Source organism: Bolinopsis microptera, chromosome 11, assembly GCF_026151205.1.
Source record: "Bolinopsis microptera isolate Bmic1 chromosome 11, MBARI_Bmic_1.0, whole genome shotgun sequence".
Lineage (NCBI taxonomy): Eukaryota > Metazoa > Ctenophora > Tentaculata > Lobata > Bolinopsidae > Bolinopsis > Bolinopsis microptera.
The window spans coordinates 3593753-3610923 of NC_087082.1; the positions used below are offsets into that span (position 1 = coordinate 3593753).

The following is a 17171-nucleotide window of genomic DNA, read 5'->3' on the forward strand; positions in this document are numbered from 1 at the left end:
CAGAGCATTCGTGAAGACTCCGCCCGCTTACTCTGATTTTTCTGACTGTAATTCCTTTCAATCCACTTCTTGTTGATGTCTTTCATTCTTGGATTGATTGGAACTGCAGCCTGGAGTCAGTTAAGTGACCTTGACGTGGTAAGGGGGCTTACTCGGCATCACTCGACCTGCCGAAACTAAGCTGTACTGTCCAGCTGGGCATCACTGGACATAAGTCGCACGTGCACTTCCTTTGGCTATTTAACTCACCTGATCCTTCCTCCCTGAGCACTCACAGCTTTCATTCACATTGAGCTATAGGGTTTTTGAAGTTTAGGGTGTGCGCTTCAGGTCGGGCCCTTAATGCCGATCATTAGCACCCATTTTCCCTGTATTATTGGGCGGCATTTCAACACTGTCGTCGTAGTATTTCTCAGCATCTTTCTACGATTCGCAGAAAGTGTTAAAACTCACGATACACCCTCACTGATCACCCATTTGCTTTATAGATCGTGGATAGAGTGTGCTTCGGCAAACACGAATGTATGTGTACGGACTCTTGGGTCTGACTCATGCACTTTGTGCACCGTCCACGAACCCTATAAAGTAATATACTGTAACAACAACAACAAACAACCCTTATTACACACCAAAATCATTAACCACAAATCTATCGTAGCAAGACAAGTTACAAAAATGTCCAACTCCGGTGAAACACAGCAAATCGACAACATCAAGGAATCCGCAGGTAAGCCATTTCCTTCCCAGAGAATTTGGCTCAATACAATCCTAACGACAATCACCAAATCTACAACCAAAGTACCAATGTTTTCGCGCGGAAACGCGCAATCTACACGAACGCAACATATTATCACAAACAAAGAAAACAACCCAATTACCCCCACAGAGAGTGAATCGATCTCCAGCACGACGACGAACGAACTTCTTCGACTTGAAGTATTGGAGGACAGCACCTCAGTCTGTCCCTCTAACAATACCAACGATTTATTGAACTCACCCCAAACGGACACCTCAAATATACGACGAAAGTCGTATATTAGTGAAAACTCTACAAGCACGGACCACACAATCAGACAACAGCTCAAATACAGCAACATTAAAGGTGACGCCGTTGAGGATCTGAGACGGAGAAACCGGGAACTTCACAGACAGAGAAGAAATTCTGGACGTGATTCAGTAGCCTCTGGCAACAGAGGGCTCCACGATCAGGATCTCTTCGAGGACGAAAGTGATGTTCCGGTGGTCTCCCTCAGTTCTCCCGCGGAGGCGACTGCCGCCCCGTCCGAAGTCAGCCCAATGGAGGTGACGGATGCGAAAGCTCCCGCAGTTGAGCCCAAACCTGAGTCGATGCCGATCCAAGATAACACCGGGTCGGGATCCTCGGGAATGGACAAAACTCGGAAGCCGGAACAGCCTGAAACCTCCACCGCAATTCTACCAGTACAGAAAAGCGGGGCTGAAAAGAGGAGGAGGAAGCAGAAGTCCAAATCCGAAAGACAAAAGGAAACAGACAACTCAGACTGCGAAACAGAGGCTGTGAAACTGACAGACCCCGACGAGGTTTTCAGGAAGGGTGATCCATTACTCACCCTGATCGTAACCAAGGCGGAGGCACTCAGTGACGCATGTGATCACATCACACGTCTTCTGTTCGTGGTCTCACAACCACTCAAAATCACTCTACTGCAACCAACCATCGACGGGGCAAGGATAGAGGTGGAGGATAAGCCATCGGCCATCACGATCGCAGAAACCCTTCGTAGAGAGGGGTGGAAAGTGACTGAGACTGATGTGTGGAACCGATACCAATTTCCTGTTCCATTCCAGCTCTCTGGATTGGAACACGCTGCGGACGGGTTGGACCCAGTAACTTTGGTTCGCGGGCTTATATCTCGGAACGTCCACTACGGCTTGCCGTTGGACTCGATCCGATATGTATCGCACGCATGGGAAACAGTTAAGGTGGAGGCGGCTGAAGGTGGCACTGCGGCGGCGCGACGGCGGATGCGTTTATGGGTTGATGTCTCACCTCAGGGTGAAGAATACCTCATGAAGACAGGTCATCTCCTGTGCACGCTGACCGCTGCCGTGCGCCTCAGGGAGGCCCCCCGCAACCGCACCTTCCGTCGTAACAGGTCCTAGGACCTTGCATGATGGAGGAGTATCAGTCGCTTCAACTACTGTTCCCCAGACCAACAATATCCCCCCTAATAACACCACCCATAGCAACACCAACATCAACACTCATCACAACAACAACAACAACAACACTAACAACAACAAAAACAAAAACAAAAAACGACACAATAAGACACAGAGGGGCAGACTGTGTCAAAAGACTACTCAAAAAAATGGTAAGAATTGCTTGGATTCTTATTCTATTACTCAGATTAACCTCAAACGCAAGTTTAATGCATGGAAAACCCTCCTAGCCAACATACATGGCAGGAAAAATCCAGTCATTCTTGCTACTGAACCGTACTCGAATAACAAAAATATCATACCACCTATAAATAAAGATCTATCCAACTTCTACTACAAAATCGGGGATAAAAGACCCCGTGCCGCAATTGTACTGCACAAAAACCTGACAGCTAAATGTTGGGAACTTACACAATTCACAACACCCGATCAAGTGGCCGTTAAAATCCAACTCAGCTCGACAGAACTCATTCTGGCAGCTTCATACATGGATATAAACGGACCGGTACCGCCACAAGAAACATCACCTCTAGCAAAATATGCTAATGATAACAACATCCCGCTCATTATAGGGTCGGACACGAATTCCCATCACACCCTTTGGGGGAACAAGACATGCAATACGAGGGGAGAGGAGCTACTTGACTTTCTCTCCTCCCTAGGGCTGTCATGTGCCAACAAAGGATCATCCCCAACCTTCCTCAACTCTCGAGGCCACAATTCAATTATCGATCATACAATAACAAACCAGTTGGGAGGAGACCTCATTAGCAATTGGCATGTTAGTGACCTCTACTCCAACTCTGACCATCGCTATATTATGTTCGACATAACTACAGGGCCAAAGAAGGAACCCAAACAGATCCGACTAGTCAAAAACACTGACTGGGACAGATTTGATGAGATCCTATCGATTAACCCCAACCTTAACAACACACAAATCAACACTACGACCGAAATTGATCACAATATAGACATCATCAATACTGCACTTAAGGAAGCCTTCGAGGAGGCATGCCCCATTACTTACATCTCAAGTTCCGTCCGCAAACCCCCCTGGCTAACTCGAGAAGTAGAGGAAGCACAGAGGGGAATAAGACAAAAACTGATTACAGCCCGAAAAAAGAAAACTGATGCCCTGTGGCTCGCTCTTAGAGAGAGCAACAAACAATACAACAGACTTATATCCAACTCCCAGCGTAATGCCTGGAGAACTTTTTGTCAGGAAACAGAGTCTGTTAAGGAATCCGGAAGGATGAACAAGATTCTGAAATCCTGCAACGACAACAAGCACACACTAGAAGCCGTTTACAAACCAAACGGAGACATCACCAAAAATGCAGAGGAGACACTGGAGGTCATGACACAAACCCACTTCAAGGATAGTGTCACTGACCCGCCAGTGCCTCCACCTGGACCTCTACCAATCACCACCACCTTACTCAATACCATCTACAGCCCAGACAGAATCGAGGAGGCTCTTAAATCCTTTGATCCGTTAAAAGCTGCTGGACCCGACACCCTCAAACCTATCATCATACAGAAAGCTTGGACACACATCAAAGACATCACCAGAACCATTATGACAAAAAATCATGAAACCCAACACATTCCAACTTTGTGGAAAGAATCCCTTGGAATCTTTCTCCCAAAGCCTGGAAAAACTGACTACAACCAACCTAAATCATTTCGCACTATCACCCTTTCTCCTGTGATGTTAAAACTACAGGAGAAGGTGATACTGTGGCATATGCAACACGACCTTAATATCGCTAAAGACATCAACAAACGACAATTTGGCTTTAAGAAGGGATGTTCAACCGAAGCAGCCCTTCATAAAGTTACTCACACCATCGAGCGCAGGATAGCTAAGAAGGGATATGTCTTAGGAGTCTTTCTAGATATAGAGGGAGCTTTTGATAATGTCTCTTTCAAGGCTATTTCTGACGCTATCAAGACCACGAAAGTGGACCCGGCCACAGCACAATGGATTATCAACATGGTAACTAACAGATTCATCACATTAAATCATAAGGATAAGTCGAAAAGGGTTCGGATCCGGAGAGGGTGCCCCCAAGGTGGCATCCTTTCCCCTTTCCTTTGGAACCTGGTAGTCGATGATCTCCTGGCCTACACCGCAAGAGACATACCAGGTTATCTGCAAGCTTTTGCAGATGATCTGCTTTCTCTAGCGGAGGGGAATGATTTAGACATCATCTGGAACAGAACACGCAAAACCATCAACACAATAGAAAAATGGTGCCAAACCAAAGATCTATCCATAAGCGCACTCAAAACACAAATAGTCATGTTTACCTGGAATAAGAAATGGACCCTTAGACCTGTGGTGGTGGGTAACACCACTATAGGACTATCCAAATCTGCCAAATTCCTAGGAGTGACCCTCGACAGCAAGCTCAATTTCAATGAACATATCACCAATACCACCAAAAAAGCTACGGCATCCCTCATGCAATGCAGAAGAGCTGTCGGCCCCACTTGGGGTATGAGCCCTAAAACATGCAAATGGATGTACACCGCTGTCATTAGACCTATTCTATCATACTGCTGTAGTATATGGATTAGGGCAACCCAAACTGACACCAACGCGAGGAAGTTCAAACGAGTTCAGGCATTGGCATTGAGAATGATGTCTGGTGCCATGCCTAGTACTCCCTTCATCGCACTGAACCACCTCACTAACACTCCAGATATCATACTTTTCCTGAGAGGTGAAGCAGCAAAGGGCACAGCCAGGCTTCAAGCATATGGAAGCCTAACCCTCGAAACTATCGCCCCCAGAAAAGGTACCATCACAACTCACACCACTATCAACAAACAATTCATGGTAGACCTCAACATACCACCCAAAGCAGAGAGAGACCTATCTATACCAACCATGATGCTTGAACGACGCTTCACGGTCACCACTCCTGGAGCTGACAACATTGGATATAGAGGCTCACTCCAAAACACCATCGACAACATCCCCAGTGAAACCATCACCTGCTACACAGACGGGTCACGCACAGACTCAGGTAGCGGGGCTGGTTATATTATCACCACAGACAACAACAACACTACACTAGATGAAAGATCATTCAAGCTTCCCGATTATTGCACCGTTTATCAAACAGAACTCACTGCCATCATCGAAGCTTGTAAATATCTATCAACTTATACAAACACACACATCATCATATGGTCAGACAGTCTCTCCTCTATTCAAGCCATATCCTCACCTTCAACGAGGAGTAGGACTACTAGAGACTGTTACGACACCCTCAATACACTCGGATCCACTAACACCTTAGAGATCAGATGGATAGCTGCACACATTGGATTGTGGGGTAATGAAAAAGCAGACGAGCTGGCCAAAAATGGTACAACCAGTGAATCCACTTTGAATTGCCCAATTCCACAATCTTACATCAAACGCCTGATCAACGACAAAGTCACAAAACTTAATCAAGAATCATGGATTACTGATGGTCCCAGACACACTAAACTAACACTTGGACATAAAAACATCAACATCATCAAAAATCTCAACACTACACTCAGTAACAACAGACAAAATTATAGAACTGCAGTGCACCTCATCACGGGACATTGTGGCCTCAACAAACACCTACACACCATTCGCAAATCAGACACAAGTGCTTGTCCTAAATGCGGCGACGAAGAGGAGACTGTCTCACACTTTCTCGGACAGTGCCCGGCTATTGCCCAAATAAGAGGTCAATATTTCCGGGACTACTACCTCTCTGTCAATGACATATTCGACAACCAACACATCTCCACCATTGTCAACTTTACAAACCACACTAAACGCTTAGTGGTGCCAGAGGAGTTGGACCAGACAGGTGTAACATAGCGACTACTTTAACGCCGTCTTATTTCGCCTCTCTCTTCCACACTCAACCACCACTTAAGCGTTTATCTATGACACACCCCACAACACTTACCATCATCCTTGATTACACATCTTGATTCCACTGGCATCCTCCCACAGGACTGCCATACCCCAGAGGTAGGCAAAGCATTCATATGCTATCCTCTCGTGGGCCAACCAGGCCCAGCCTCTCTTAAAAAAAAAAAAAAAAAAAAAAAAAGTATCAAACGCCGCCGATAGGTCAAGCATCATGACAACTGTAGCACTCTTTTCATCTGATGCAACTAGAAGATCATTCCATATTCTGATCAATAATGTTTCTGTGCTGAAGGTCTTCTTGTATGCAGACTGTTCTGGGCAGTGGAGATTATGCTTATCTAAGTGATCGTTTAGGCGCTTTAACACCACTCTCTCGATTAGCTTCCCAAGGAAAGTGAGGTTTGAGACAGGGCGAAAGTTTTTCAAGACATTAGGATCAAGAGAGTTACTTTTCAGGAGGGGAACAATATCAGCAAGTTTGACTCCGTCCATTGAACCTTGAGATAAGGATGCATTAACAATCTGTAGAAGTAATGGTAGCAGAATGCTGATGTTCTCTTTAAGCAGTGTAGTAGGTAAGATGTCAGAAGGTGAACATTTGATACCAAACTCGTCAATGATTTCCTTTAGCTCATCTAATGTGGCAGGTTCAAAGGTAGACCAGTGGTAGGATTCGGGAGCTTCAGCAGAAGAGTCTGATGGAAGAGTAAACCGATCATGATCCATATACATATCTTTCCTAATGTTATCAATCTTAGATGTAAAGTAGGCGTTAAAGTCTGCAGCTAGCTTTGGAAGATCATCTGTGTAATCTGGCAGAGGATTAGATTGTTTACGGTCTAAATTTCTATTGACCAGCTGCCACAAAGTTCTTGGGTTGCCTTTAGAGTTTTCTACCATATTCTTAAAGTACTCCTTCTTCTTCAGATCAGCCATTTTAGAACATTCTGAGCTGATGTCTCTAAACATGATTTTATCTTCAAGCGTTGCTGTTGGTTTACGAGTTTTTGCCTCGGCTTTTCTTCTCAGCTTTCTGTAGTCCCTGTATTCATTATCAAACCAAGGTGCAGAATCAATTACAGATACCTTCTTGGAGACTATTGGAGCATGCTCATCTAGGAGTTCAGCACACAAGTCGTTCAAGTTGGCAACAGATGCACTCATATCAGTAGTTCCAATTTTCCCAAGATCAATCAAGTTTACTATATCGAAGAGATCACTGGTAAATTGGTCATCATCCACAGTCTTCAAATTTCTGTAAGTGATATCTTTAAAATATTTCTTTTCGAATTCCAAAGAGAAGTCACAATAGACTGGAAAATGATCTGATCCATGCCTATTCACACTATCAACCAAAACCTTGCATTGAAGCTGATTCTTGATAGAGAAGCAGAAGATTTGGTCTAGTGATCCACCAGCAACATGGGTTGGTTCATTAACATGATGATTAAATCCGTAAGACAGAAATAAGTCAAGCGTCTTCCTAACAAGCTTGTCATTCTTATTCTCAAAATGAATGTTCAAGTCCCCAGCAATGACGAGACAATCACACTTCATGGTGATGGCTGACAGAAGTAAATCAAGTTCCTGATGAAAGATAGAGGAGAGATAACCAGGTCGATACAAAGAGACAAACATGACCTTAGTGCCTGTTGCTGTTTTGATTGATGCAGCTGTGTACTCAAATGTAGAGAAAGTAGCAGAGCATTGGAACTGAGACATTGAGTATTCTCCCCTAAACAACAAAGCAGTTCCACCACCTTTTTTGTCTTTCCTGAAATTATGTATGATTCTGTAACCGTAAGACTTAATAATTGCAGTGGTGGGGCAGTTAACATCTGTTAGCCAAGTTTCACAGAATGCAGCAATATCAATGCTTTTGTCTGATAAGTTGCACATAATATCGTTTACTTTGTTAACAAGTGACCATGGATTGAAAAGGAAGAATTTCAGACAGCTCAGTGATTTCTGTCCGTGTTTTGGCTTTGGTAAAAAGGGGTGGTCTTTTTAACTTTCTCCTGCAAATCTTTGAATATGGGGCACAAAACAGGATCATAGGCTGCATGTAGAAGCTCATTGCCATGCTTACCAGCTTTCTTGCAGTTTGAACAACACAATGGAGCGGAGCGATCACATGTCCGTGTTTCATGTGCTCCTGCACAAAAGCCACAGACATGTTCACTTTTGCAATGACCTTGGTGACTTTTGCTATGGTGACCAAATGATTGACAGTTAAAACATCTGAGGACAAAGAAGCTATCATAGACTTTGCAAACTCTCTGAGTTCCAATAAAGAGCTTATCACCTTGTTTAGCAATTGCAGATCGTACAAGATTACTGACACGAACAATGGCTTTGAAGGAGTTCTGGTCATTCTTTAGGGGTACTATAGCTACTACATCAATTTTCTTGTCTTCTATACTGGTACCTGGATCATTGATGAGCAGATCTATTCCATGGTTTTGACTAACTATCATTTCCTTTATTTCCTCCTTCAAGTAATCACGCTCAAGACCAACAACTGTTATTCTTGGTAACTTTGTGGCTACGGTTGATGTACTATGTTGGGGGGAAGCTTTGCTAAGCTTCTCACGCAATGTTTCTGCCTCAGACCTAGAGTTAAGAATAACGGCAGTATCATTAGATTTGAGCTTCATTGTGTTAACAATACTAATCTTATTCTTGATGCAGCTTTCTTCCAACATACTTTTATCAATTGGTTTGCCACTCTGATCATTCTTAATTACAATCATGCTGCGAAGTTTCTCAGTCCTCTGAGAATCATCCCATGGGTTGCAGGGAGTCATTGGAGGTTTTGCTAGAGCATTGTTTTGCTTACTTGGCAAGATTTCCTTAAGCATCTCTTTTACACCGGACAGTTCTTCAGCAAAATTCTGCTTTAACTCCTCAATCTTTCTGTCAACGTAAACATTAGCAGCTCCCCCTGTGCTTTGCTCTGTCATCTCCTCTTTAACTGTAATACAATGGTTACAAAAGAACAAGAATCTGCCAAATCTTTTCTCATAGGACTTGGTGTTAGAAACAGCTGGTCCCAAATGGGAAGTGAAGCTAGATGGGGCACTAACACAATAGGAATCATCTGTGCAGCCTACCGCATGGAAATTGTTTTTACAGTCATAACACTGAACTCTGTAGTCAGGATTAACTCCCTCCTGACAGTGGTTACAACAATCATTTTGTATGATGTTGGGAGCAGCTATGTAGGTCCTTGTACCCTCTGTGTTCTGGGGAGAGAAATCAGTTATAGATGATTTAGGAGAATCAGGCATAGCTAAGTTTAGTAGGTCAGGGGTTGCTGTGTAAGGATTGTAAACTTGTAAGACAGTCGAGACTCCAACAGAAAACAATAAAGACAACCCACCGGAAGAGTTCTGACTTATGGGTCAGATACCCTTTGATAGTTTTGGTTTGAAGGGGAAGAGGGCTATCAAGGATAGAACACTCCTCTAGTAACTGTGTATCGCTTGTGTCTGTATCGCTTTTCAACTTATTGCCACGACATACTTTTCAACACGTGCCATACCTCAAATTATTTGTTATATAGTAGTGTTGAAAGTATTAAAATCATAAAATTCACATAATGGAAAAAGGATGAAAGGGATGAACAAAACATAAAACAGCTATAAAGACACTCCGAAGTAGAGAGAAGCGAGGTCTTGTTAGATTAAAATACCTATCACATGAGCACATTTTACTTTAAAATTGTATTTTTTTTTTTTTTTTTTTTTTTTTTTTTTTTTTTTTTTTTTTTTTTAAATGAGGAACCTGCCAAACCCCAGGACACCAGGAGGATACCACCGGCAAAGCGGCTAATAGTACCCTCCGGTCTGTGTTGTACCGAAGAAGCTGAGTTAATCGATCAAGACTCGGCTTGCCAGCCAAGAGGCAAAATCTGAGCGGCACCAAGGGTTCAGAGAGTGTCATTTCAGCTTCTCCGGTGCTGGATGCCCTGGGGTTTCACATGCGCCGTAGCAAAATAAATATAAAAACACACGCACACAATTTTTTTTATTCTTTTAGATAATACGTCGAATAAAGTCAGTGGATATAGAGTAATAAAATGCACATAAGATGGAGAGAAAAAGGAGAGATACTACTGGTTTTAAATATGACTCTATATCAATACTAGTAGTGGAGATAGATAACTCCACTGGCTACAACTTGTGAAATAAAGGGTAAAGGTAAGGCACGGCTGTAATTTCGAGAGAATAAATAAACAAGAGTGTATAGAGGATCCAGAACTTTGGGTATAAAATGGTCATCAAGGTATAACGTCTTTTAGACACCGTATAATATCCGGTTTTTCACCTAATAAGAAAAGCTTAAGATGTTTAAGATATCGCTCCCAGAATAGGGGTTCCTTGTTCTGGAAACTCCTTCCAATAAACCAACAGCAAACCGAATTTATGAAGTTAACACTTTTATCTCTGTGATTTAAGCAAATCAAATAGTGGCGATATGGGTCGTCATAATTTGCGTCAATATTCGATCTAATAAACAGATTTACTCCTCTGTATCCAGAGACTTCTTAGGCTGAACTTTCTTCTTTCCATTCCCTCTGCCACGTTTGTATCGAGCAATCAGTCCACTAAAATAATTCATAACCCGATCTTGGGAGATGTTGCCCGTTCCTTTCTTCTTGTCATTAAGACCAAGAGGGAATGCTGTCCCAAGCTTCTCTATCCAGTAATCCTCCAGGAGAAGTAAATCAAATTAGTCAGAATCTTTATATTTTTATCGATTTCCCTAAACAAATATCAAGTTCTGCACGGAATGTCCAATCAATGTAGGTTTAGTACCAAGAATTATGTCAGTAATCATAAAATTCACATAATGGAATAAGGATGAAAGGGATGAACAAAACATAAAACAGCTATAAAGACACTCCGAAGTAGAGAGAAGCGAGGTCTTGTTAGATTAAAATACCTATCACATGAGCACATTTTACTTTAAAATTGTATTTTACTTATTACTCCATGTTTTGTCCCATATTTTGGTTGCCACCCTCTTTATGACCAAGGTGCAGCTTGGTCCTGACTTTCCTATTGTCAAGACAAGGGATTTAAATGACCCTTTCCACTACCATACAACAAATTACTTGAAAATTTTAACATCCAAGTCCATTGTTGCTACGATTGATTGATAAAATTTGCTGTTTTCTCAAAACTTTTAGTTTTTATGCTGGTGACTATTACAAGGACTGAATAAATTGAATGATGGTACGTACACATTATGCAATAACTAATGTTAGGATACAAATTGATGTCAGCAGATTTTAATTAGGCTTTTTTAGTCTTTAGAATTTCACTGCAAGTGTTTCATAAGTCGATCAAGTCTGGTACACACAGATTACAAAATCCAAATTTGTATTATTGGGCTCATCAAAAAACAAAACCCATTTATTAATTGGTGCCTCGGATTTTGAAAAAATTGACATACGTTGCATGCCACTTTTCGCGCGCGAAGCGCGCGTCGCCGAAGGCGGAAAAGTAATATCTCTGATATTTGTGATACGTAACATGTATCAACAATCAATGAAAACATGACCTGATGTTTAACTGCCTATACTGATAAAAAGTCTTTCCGCGCAGTTAAGTTAAATTGTTAATATAATAGTGTAATCGATCACATCGCTTGGGTAGGGGTAGGACGTAAGTATATTTACATATCCAAAATGCCGATGATCGATCTTTTACCACATCCCATGCCGCATTCATGATTCAACGGTCGCGCGCTGCTGCAACCGAAAGAGCTTTGGTTAGAGTAAGGCATTTTAACGTACTAAGTGACGTGTTTGTTTCGGCTTACTTGGCAGCGCTCAACCTGTCATTCCGCCGAATTTCTAATTTACTTTGTTTGTGAACATAATAGCTTGGCCGCTTGGGGTCCCTAAGTAAGTTTCGCAGTGAGTGTGCGCTACTGTAAGGCTCTGGTTAGATCAAAATCAATATTACATGCGTGATTAAAAATTGTTCACGTTGAAATAATTAATTAACGGAAGGACTAGCGCGCGGAGAAAATATGAAATAGCGCACTTAAACAAACTTTTTATGTTTATACAATAACTTACCGATTAAGACACGCGCTGAGTTGGACACGTCAATGGTCTTTGAACATGAAACAAATATTTTACAATTATCATGTCACGGCCCATTAAGTTGAAACAAATATGATATGCGCACGCGGCGTTGCTGTATCCAAAGCCTTTGCGCTTGCAGTAGCGCGCGCCCGCCTCACGGCGCGCTTGACTTGTGAAACAAGCGCGCTTGATTGACGATGTTAATCCTTCGCATCTCGCCGATATTGGATGCTCGCGCGACCCAGCTAGTGTAGTGCATCGCGCTACAACAAGCACGCCCGCAGCGGCGCAAAAGCACATGGTTAAGTGAACACGCGGCGCGCAAAATGACAACGTTCTCTAAGGTTGCAATTTCTAAAACCCAATGTATTTTTATTAAATTTAAACGCACATGTTATTTAAACTAATTATTAAATATTCAAATATTTAAAATATGGTCGTGGATTCACATTTTATTTAATAACAATTTTAAATAAATGAAATCATTTTTGTATCACGTCTTGCCGAGTTGGACTGTATATGGAACAAATATTTTACGAGTATCACCCGTTAATATCACGTCGCATGACCCCCATACCATTGTTGACCCCCATACCACGGTTGTTTTACTATAGTGGAGTTTCACTTTGGAGGACTTCGCCGCTTCGACGCGCCGCGCGAACTAGTATTCTTGCTTGCATTCTTCGTCGATCGTTGCTCTGCTTCGCAGAGCAACGATCTCGATGGGTTGACATCCTTAACCAAAGTTTCACTATAGTAGAGTTTTTACCATACACGGGGGCATAAAGCACACAAAATATATTTATTTGTAGTTTTCTTGAATTGCTCTAATATAACTTGATTGACGATGTCAATCCTTCGCATCTCGCCGATCTGTGGTTGCGAGAAGCATTATTGGATGCACGCGCGACCCAGTAGTGCATCGCGCTACAATAATATAACCAAAGCAAGAGCCCTGATTTAATGTCGTTTTAGCACACAAAAGACAAAAAATATACTAATTATACATCATGCAAGATATAAATCATGTTTTTCTTTATTATTTATAACATAATTGGTTTCCCTCAATTCTTACTAATACTTTATTTGAAACAACCTCATAATAAATTCATTAACATAACTAAGTATCGAAAACTTTTAGAAATCACACATTTCTTTGAATCCTTCTAATTTAACTTTAAAGCTTAAAACTGTCTTCGAGTTCTTGAAATTCGAAAGATTTTCCGAGATGATTTAGCTCCCTCCGTAAAGAATTTTTACTTTGGTAGCACTCTTACTACAGCTTCAGTTTGAAACAAATTTAGTCTGGATCTGCTTTGTGCTTATTCTAAACAAATCTGCCCCAGTATCTAACAAACTGCTTATAACCTTGAATGCTCTGATTAAGGGAAACAAAAATTTGTCCACAAGAAAAGCCTTTGTGGGATCCCTGGAACAGATGAAGGAAGACAGATATCTATCTTGGTCAGTGGTCTTTCACCATTGCTCTTTAGGTTTCAAGTATCATTCCATTACACAAACTTACTAGCTGATCTTTTATTCAAATTAGTTAAACTCGCATTGATATTAGAATGGTCAATGGGATGAAATTGTGAATTTGAAACATGTATAATTGAATTCTAAAATGTAAATTAGGATGCCTAAATCTACTCGGTATCCACTCGAATATCTTAAGATTTTAAATGGATGGAAATTAATTTTCGATAAGAGCTAAGTCTTTTTGGATTGAACAACCAACAGGGGGTGCATTTTCGGCGGGGGGGGGGGGGGGGGGGGGGGGGGGGCAACTTTACGCCACTGGTGCAAACTACTTCATTATTTTTGAATTGATAGTGTCAAGCATTATTGTATACAGGCTAAGCTTTGTGACTATTTTCAAGAAATTAAACTATGTCTTTATATCATATAAAAGCAAAGGCCAATACACATGATGTTGTGCTGTTTGTGTCCCATCCTGATATGTAGGAGTAAAATGGAGAACATAAATATAAAAATATGAGTTTTCATCTTGATAATTGACTTAAAGGCCTTTTTAGTTATCACTGATCCCCATTTAAAGATATCTTTGTTAAGTGAAATTTCATAAAACTGCAGCAAAGCATCCCACATTTACATTATGATTTTTATGAAGTCAATCCATACATCACCTGTTCATCTACATTTAACTTTATATAGAATCACAATCTAACAAACTCACCTAATTGTTCACAAGTTGGAGTTATGGCAGCAGAGAAAGTGGTACCCTCTGTACAGGTTATAGTGTTGCTACCTTTAGCAGAAACCCCTTTTCACATGACACCGTCAGCACTGTTCCTGCATCTACCGGGAATGTTTCTATGGATGTGAGCTGACTCCAGGCTGGATCCAGACCATTGCATTGTGTGTTAGAGTTATCTATGGAAAATGATGTTTCAAAGAAATTTAGAATATTTAATAACGTTCAAAATGATAGGTTATCAATGTGAACCTATCAATATTCATTTATATGAATTTCTTTTGATTTTTAATACGTGACATATCATATCAATAAAGTTTATATACTAGTAATTGTGTCAATTTACCTAGTTCGTATCGGTAGTGTGTGGAAACTTTATCTCCCCTTTTGGAGGGTGTTTCAAATCTTAATCCCGCCAACGTCAGCCTCATTTGACATGTGGCACTATCGCTGTTATCCTCGAAAATCCATGTGACCTCAAGATTATCATCAAACCAAACTTGGAGCTGAGTGGCAGTCTTTAGGAAAGTCAAAACTCCAGCTTGTTGGAAGAATCCCTCTGTCCCTTTGAATTTGTAGCCACCATTGCATTTGGCACTGTTTACAGACCCTGCTAAGAATGTAAACCAGCCTATTCCTCCTCCCATCGTCCATCTGATGTCGTTAGATCCATCTATCTTCTTATCAGTCCGCATCTGGAACCTCTTTTCTTCCACTATTTCGTTTACATATGTGCTCTTGTCTTCGGGAACCAAGAACCACTCACTGTACTGGGTTCCTGAAAATCAATGATCTTCAACGCCAGTTCTGGCAGTTGAATTATAAATCACGATTAATAAGGATTAGGGGCCTTTTTGCTTAGTTTTTATCGGATTTTGTTTTACGTATGGACAATTATGACATCTTATTAAAGTAAACGGATCGACAAAGTTATTTAGTCTATCATTTTATCAGTATCATTATAAACTCATCTCACAAAAATGGCCCCGTTTTGACGTTCACTGCTGTAAAACATACCTTCTGTACTGGTTATTGAGAGTGTGAGTATCACTGTAGCTATCAATGTAGAGACTGGTATTCTACTCATTCTACAAAATATTTCGTACTGTATCCAATATTTGCAATGTTACTACTATATTGGGGAAGGGGTTTGGAAAAGCACTATATCATATTCAATATTTGCGATTAAAATGATAAAAATAACGACACTTCTACTAACACAACTGCAGTTCTGTATTACATAATGCACAAGAATCAACAAATAGGTCGATTTCTTTGCAGCCGATGACTCTTCTTTTAAATCACAATACAAGGCTTCCTTATCAAAACATAGCTACATTTAGTGATAATAACGGGGACAAAATAACCTATCAAGAAAGCACAGCTAGAAAACGAAAGATATCATAGAATGTTGAAACCCTTAATAGTTACAAGATAAGTTAATTTAGTTTGATCCTTTAGTCCTATGATGATAATTAAGTACGTTGATAATGGCATAAAGCTTTTGCTTGAAGTTTTGAAACTTAACTAATATTTGGTGTGGTTCAGAAAGTGATAAGTGCTATTATGTATAATGTATATATGATTAATGATAAAATATTATTTAATTTCATCATGTTGTAGCAGGTCAACATTGAAACGCGTCGCCCACTCGCCCGTTGAAATAATTTTTCAACTGCGAAAACGAAAACACGTGACAGCTCAGACACAATTCACATGTAGTTCACGTTATATTAACTAGTAGGAACCCACCTAACTCTAAAGTGGTTCAAGACTCAAATAATTATTACCTATTCAATTCGCGGTTTTGACACCACCTCGGGGTCCAAATTTTGGGCACTAAACTTCTTATTCTTTGGCCAATTTTCTATTTTTCATGCTGATTTGAAGGCCATTAAAGCATTTGAACCAGCCAAAAAAGTTGTAGTTGTATATCTTTTACGGTTTTTGCGGAAAGTCGTGTTAAAGTTGATGCCGTGGTGTCAGTAAAATGGTACGGATATATAAATAAATATATATAAATAAACATACATATATCAACTCGCTATATATATAGTAAGATGACTAACTTAACGTGAACTTATCAAGGAGACAATATTTAAAATAGTTTGTGATTCGGTCCTTATATGCAGCTGTTTAGTTCTTAAGATAAATGAATGTTAGCTATCAAGTCCTGGAATCCACGCTATGCTTGCTGTAAGCGTGAGGTATATCATATAAAGTTTCAGATTGTTAAAGCTTACTAAAAATAAAACTTAAAACTCAAGTTATGAATAAAACAGTGTGTAAAATAACAATTTTAACCGTGTATAATTAAATCCGTGCTTGATTTTAGCGCCCGGTTTCGACTATGCCAACTATCACCGATAAAGGTAGCTCAAGTTATATATAAGTTAGCCTTAGTAATATAAATTTGAGCTATAAATACAGAGAAAACGATCAGCTGATGGACAAAATTTATGTGCTGGTGACTTTGTGTGTGGTAATAATAATCTCGTTGCGGTTGCACCTCGTGACCAGACTGACCACGCACGGTCAGTTTTCCTTGTTATTGTTGTTTACTCTTGCCCGGATTGTAGTGCCCTAAAACAACACTTTACAATAATATATTGTGATATAATACACTAGAAAATTCTGAATATACTCTGAATAATAATTATATGGTGTAAGATCAATTGTATCGCAATAAAACTTGGTTGACATTCAAATTTCTAATCTAA

At 40.6% G+C, this 17171-nt stretch overlaps 2 protein-coding genes across 2 annotated transcripts in view; one reads left to right on the top strand and one right to left on the bottom strand.

Moving 5' to 3' along the window:
- The window catches only part of LOC134823753 (THO complex subunit 2-like), a 54731-nt gene extending 45025 nt beyond the window's left edge, over positions 1-9706 (bottom strand). Inside the window, 1 exon segment of the mRNA XM_063835295.1 lies at positions 9681-9706. The gene's annotated coding sequence lies outside the window, so the exon portion shown is untranslated.
- Positions 601-2272, top strand: LOC134822829 (uncharacterized). Its single transcript, XM_063834094.1, has 2 exons — positions 601-727; positions 887-2272. The coding sequence occupies exons 1-2, from the start codon at positions 676-678 to the stop codon at positions 2140-2142; spliced, it is 1308 nt and encodes a 435-aa protein (XP_063690164.1). The 5' UTR covers positions 601-675; the 3' UTR covers positions 2143-2272.
- Positions 9707-17171: the final 7465 nt, after the last annotated feature.

Coding starts and splice junctions, on each gene's coding strand:
- LOC134822829 (XM_063834094.1), top strand. CDS start 676: ATGTCCAACTCCGGTGAAACACAGCAAATCGACAACATCAAGGAATCC. Junction 728..886: donor CAACATCAAGGAATCCGCAG/GTAAGCCATTTC, acceptor TTACCCCCACAG/AGAGTGAATCGATCTCCAGC.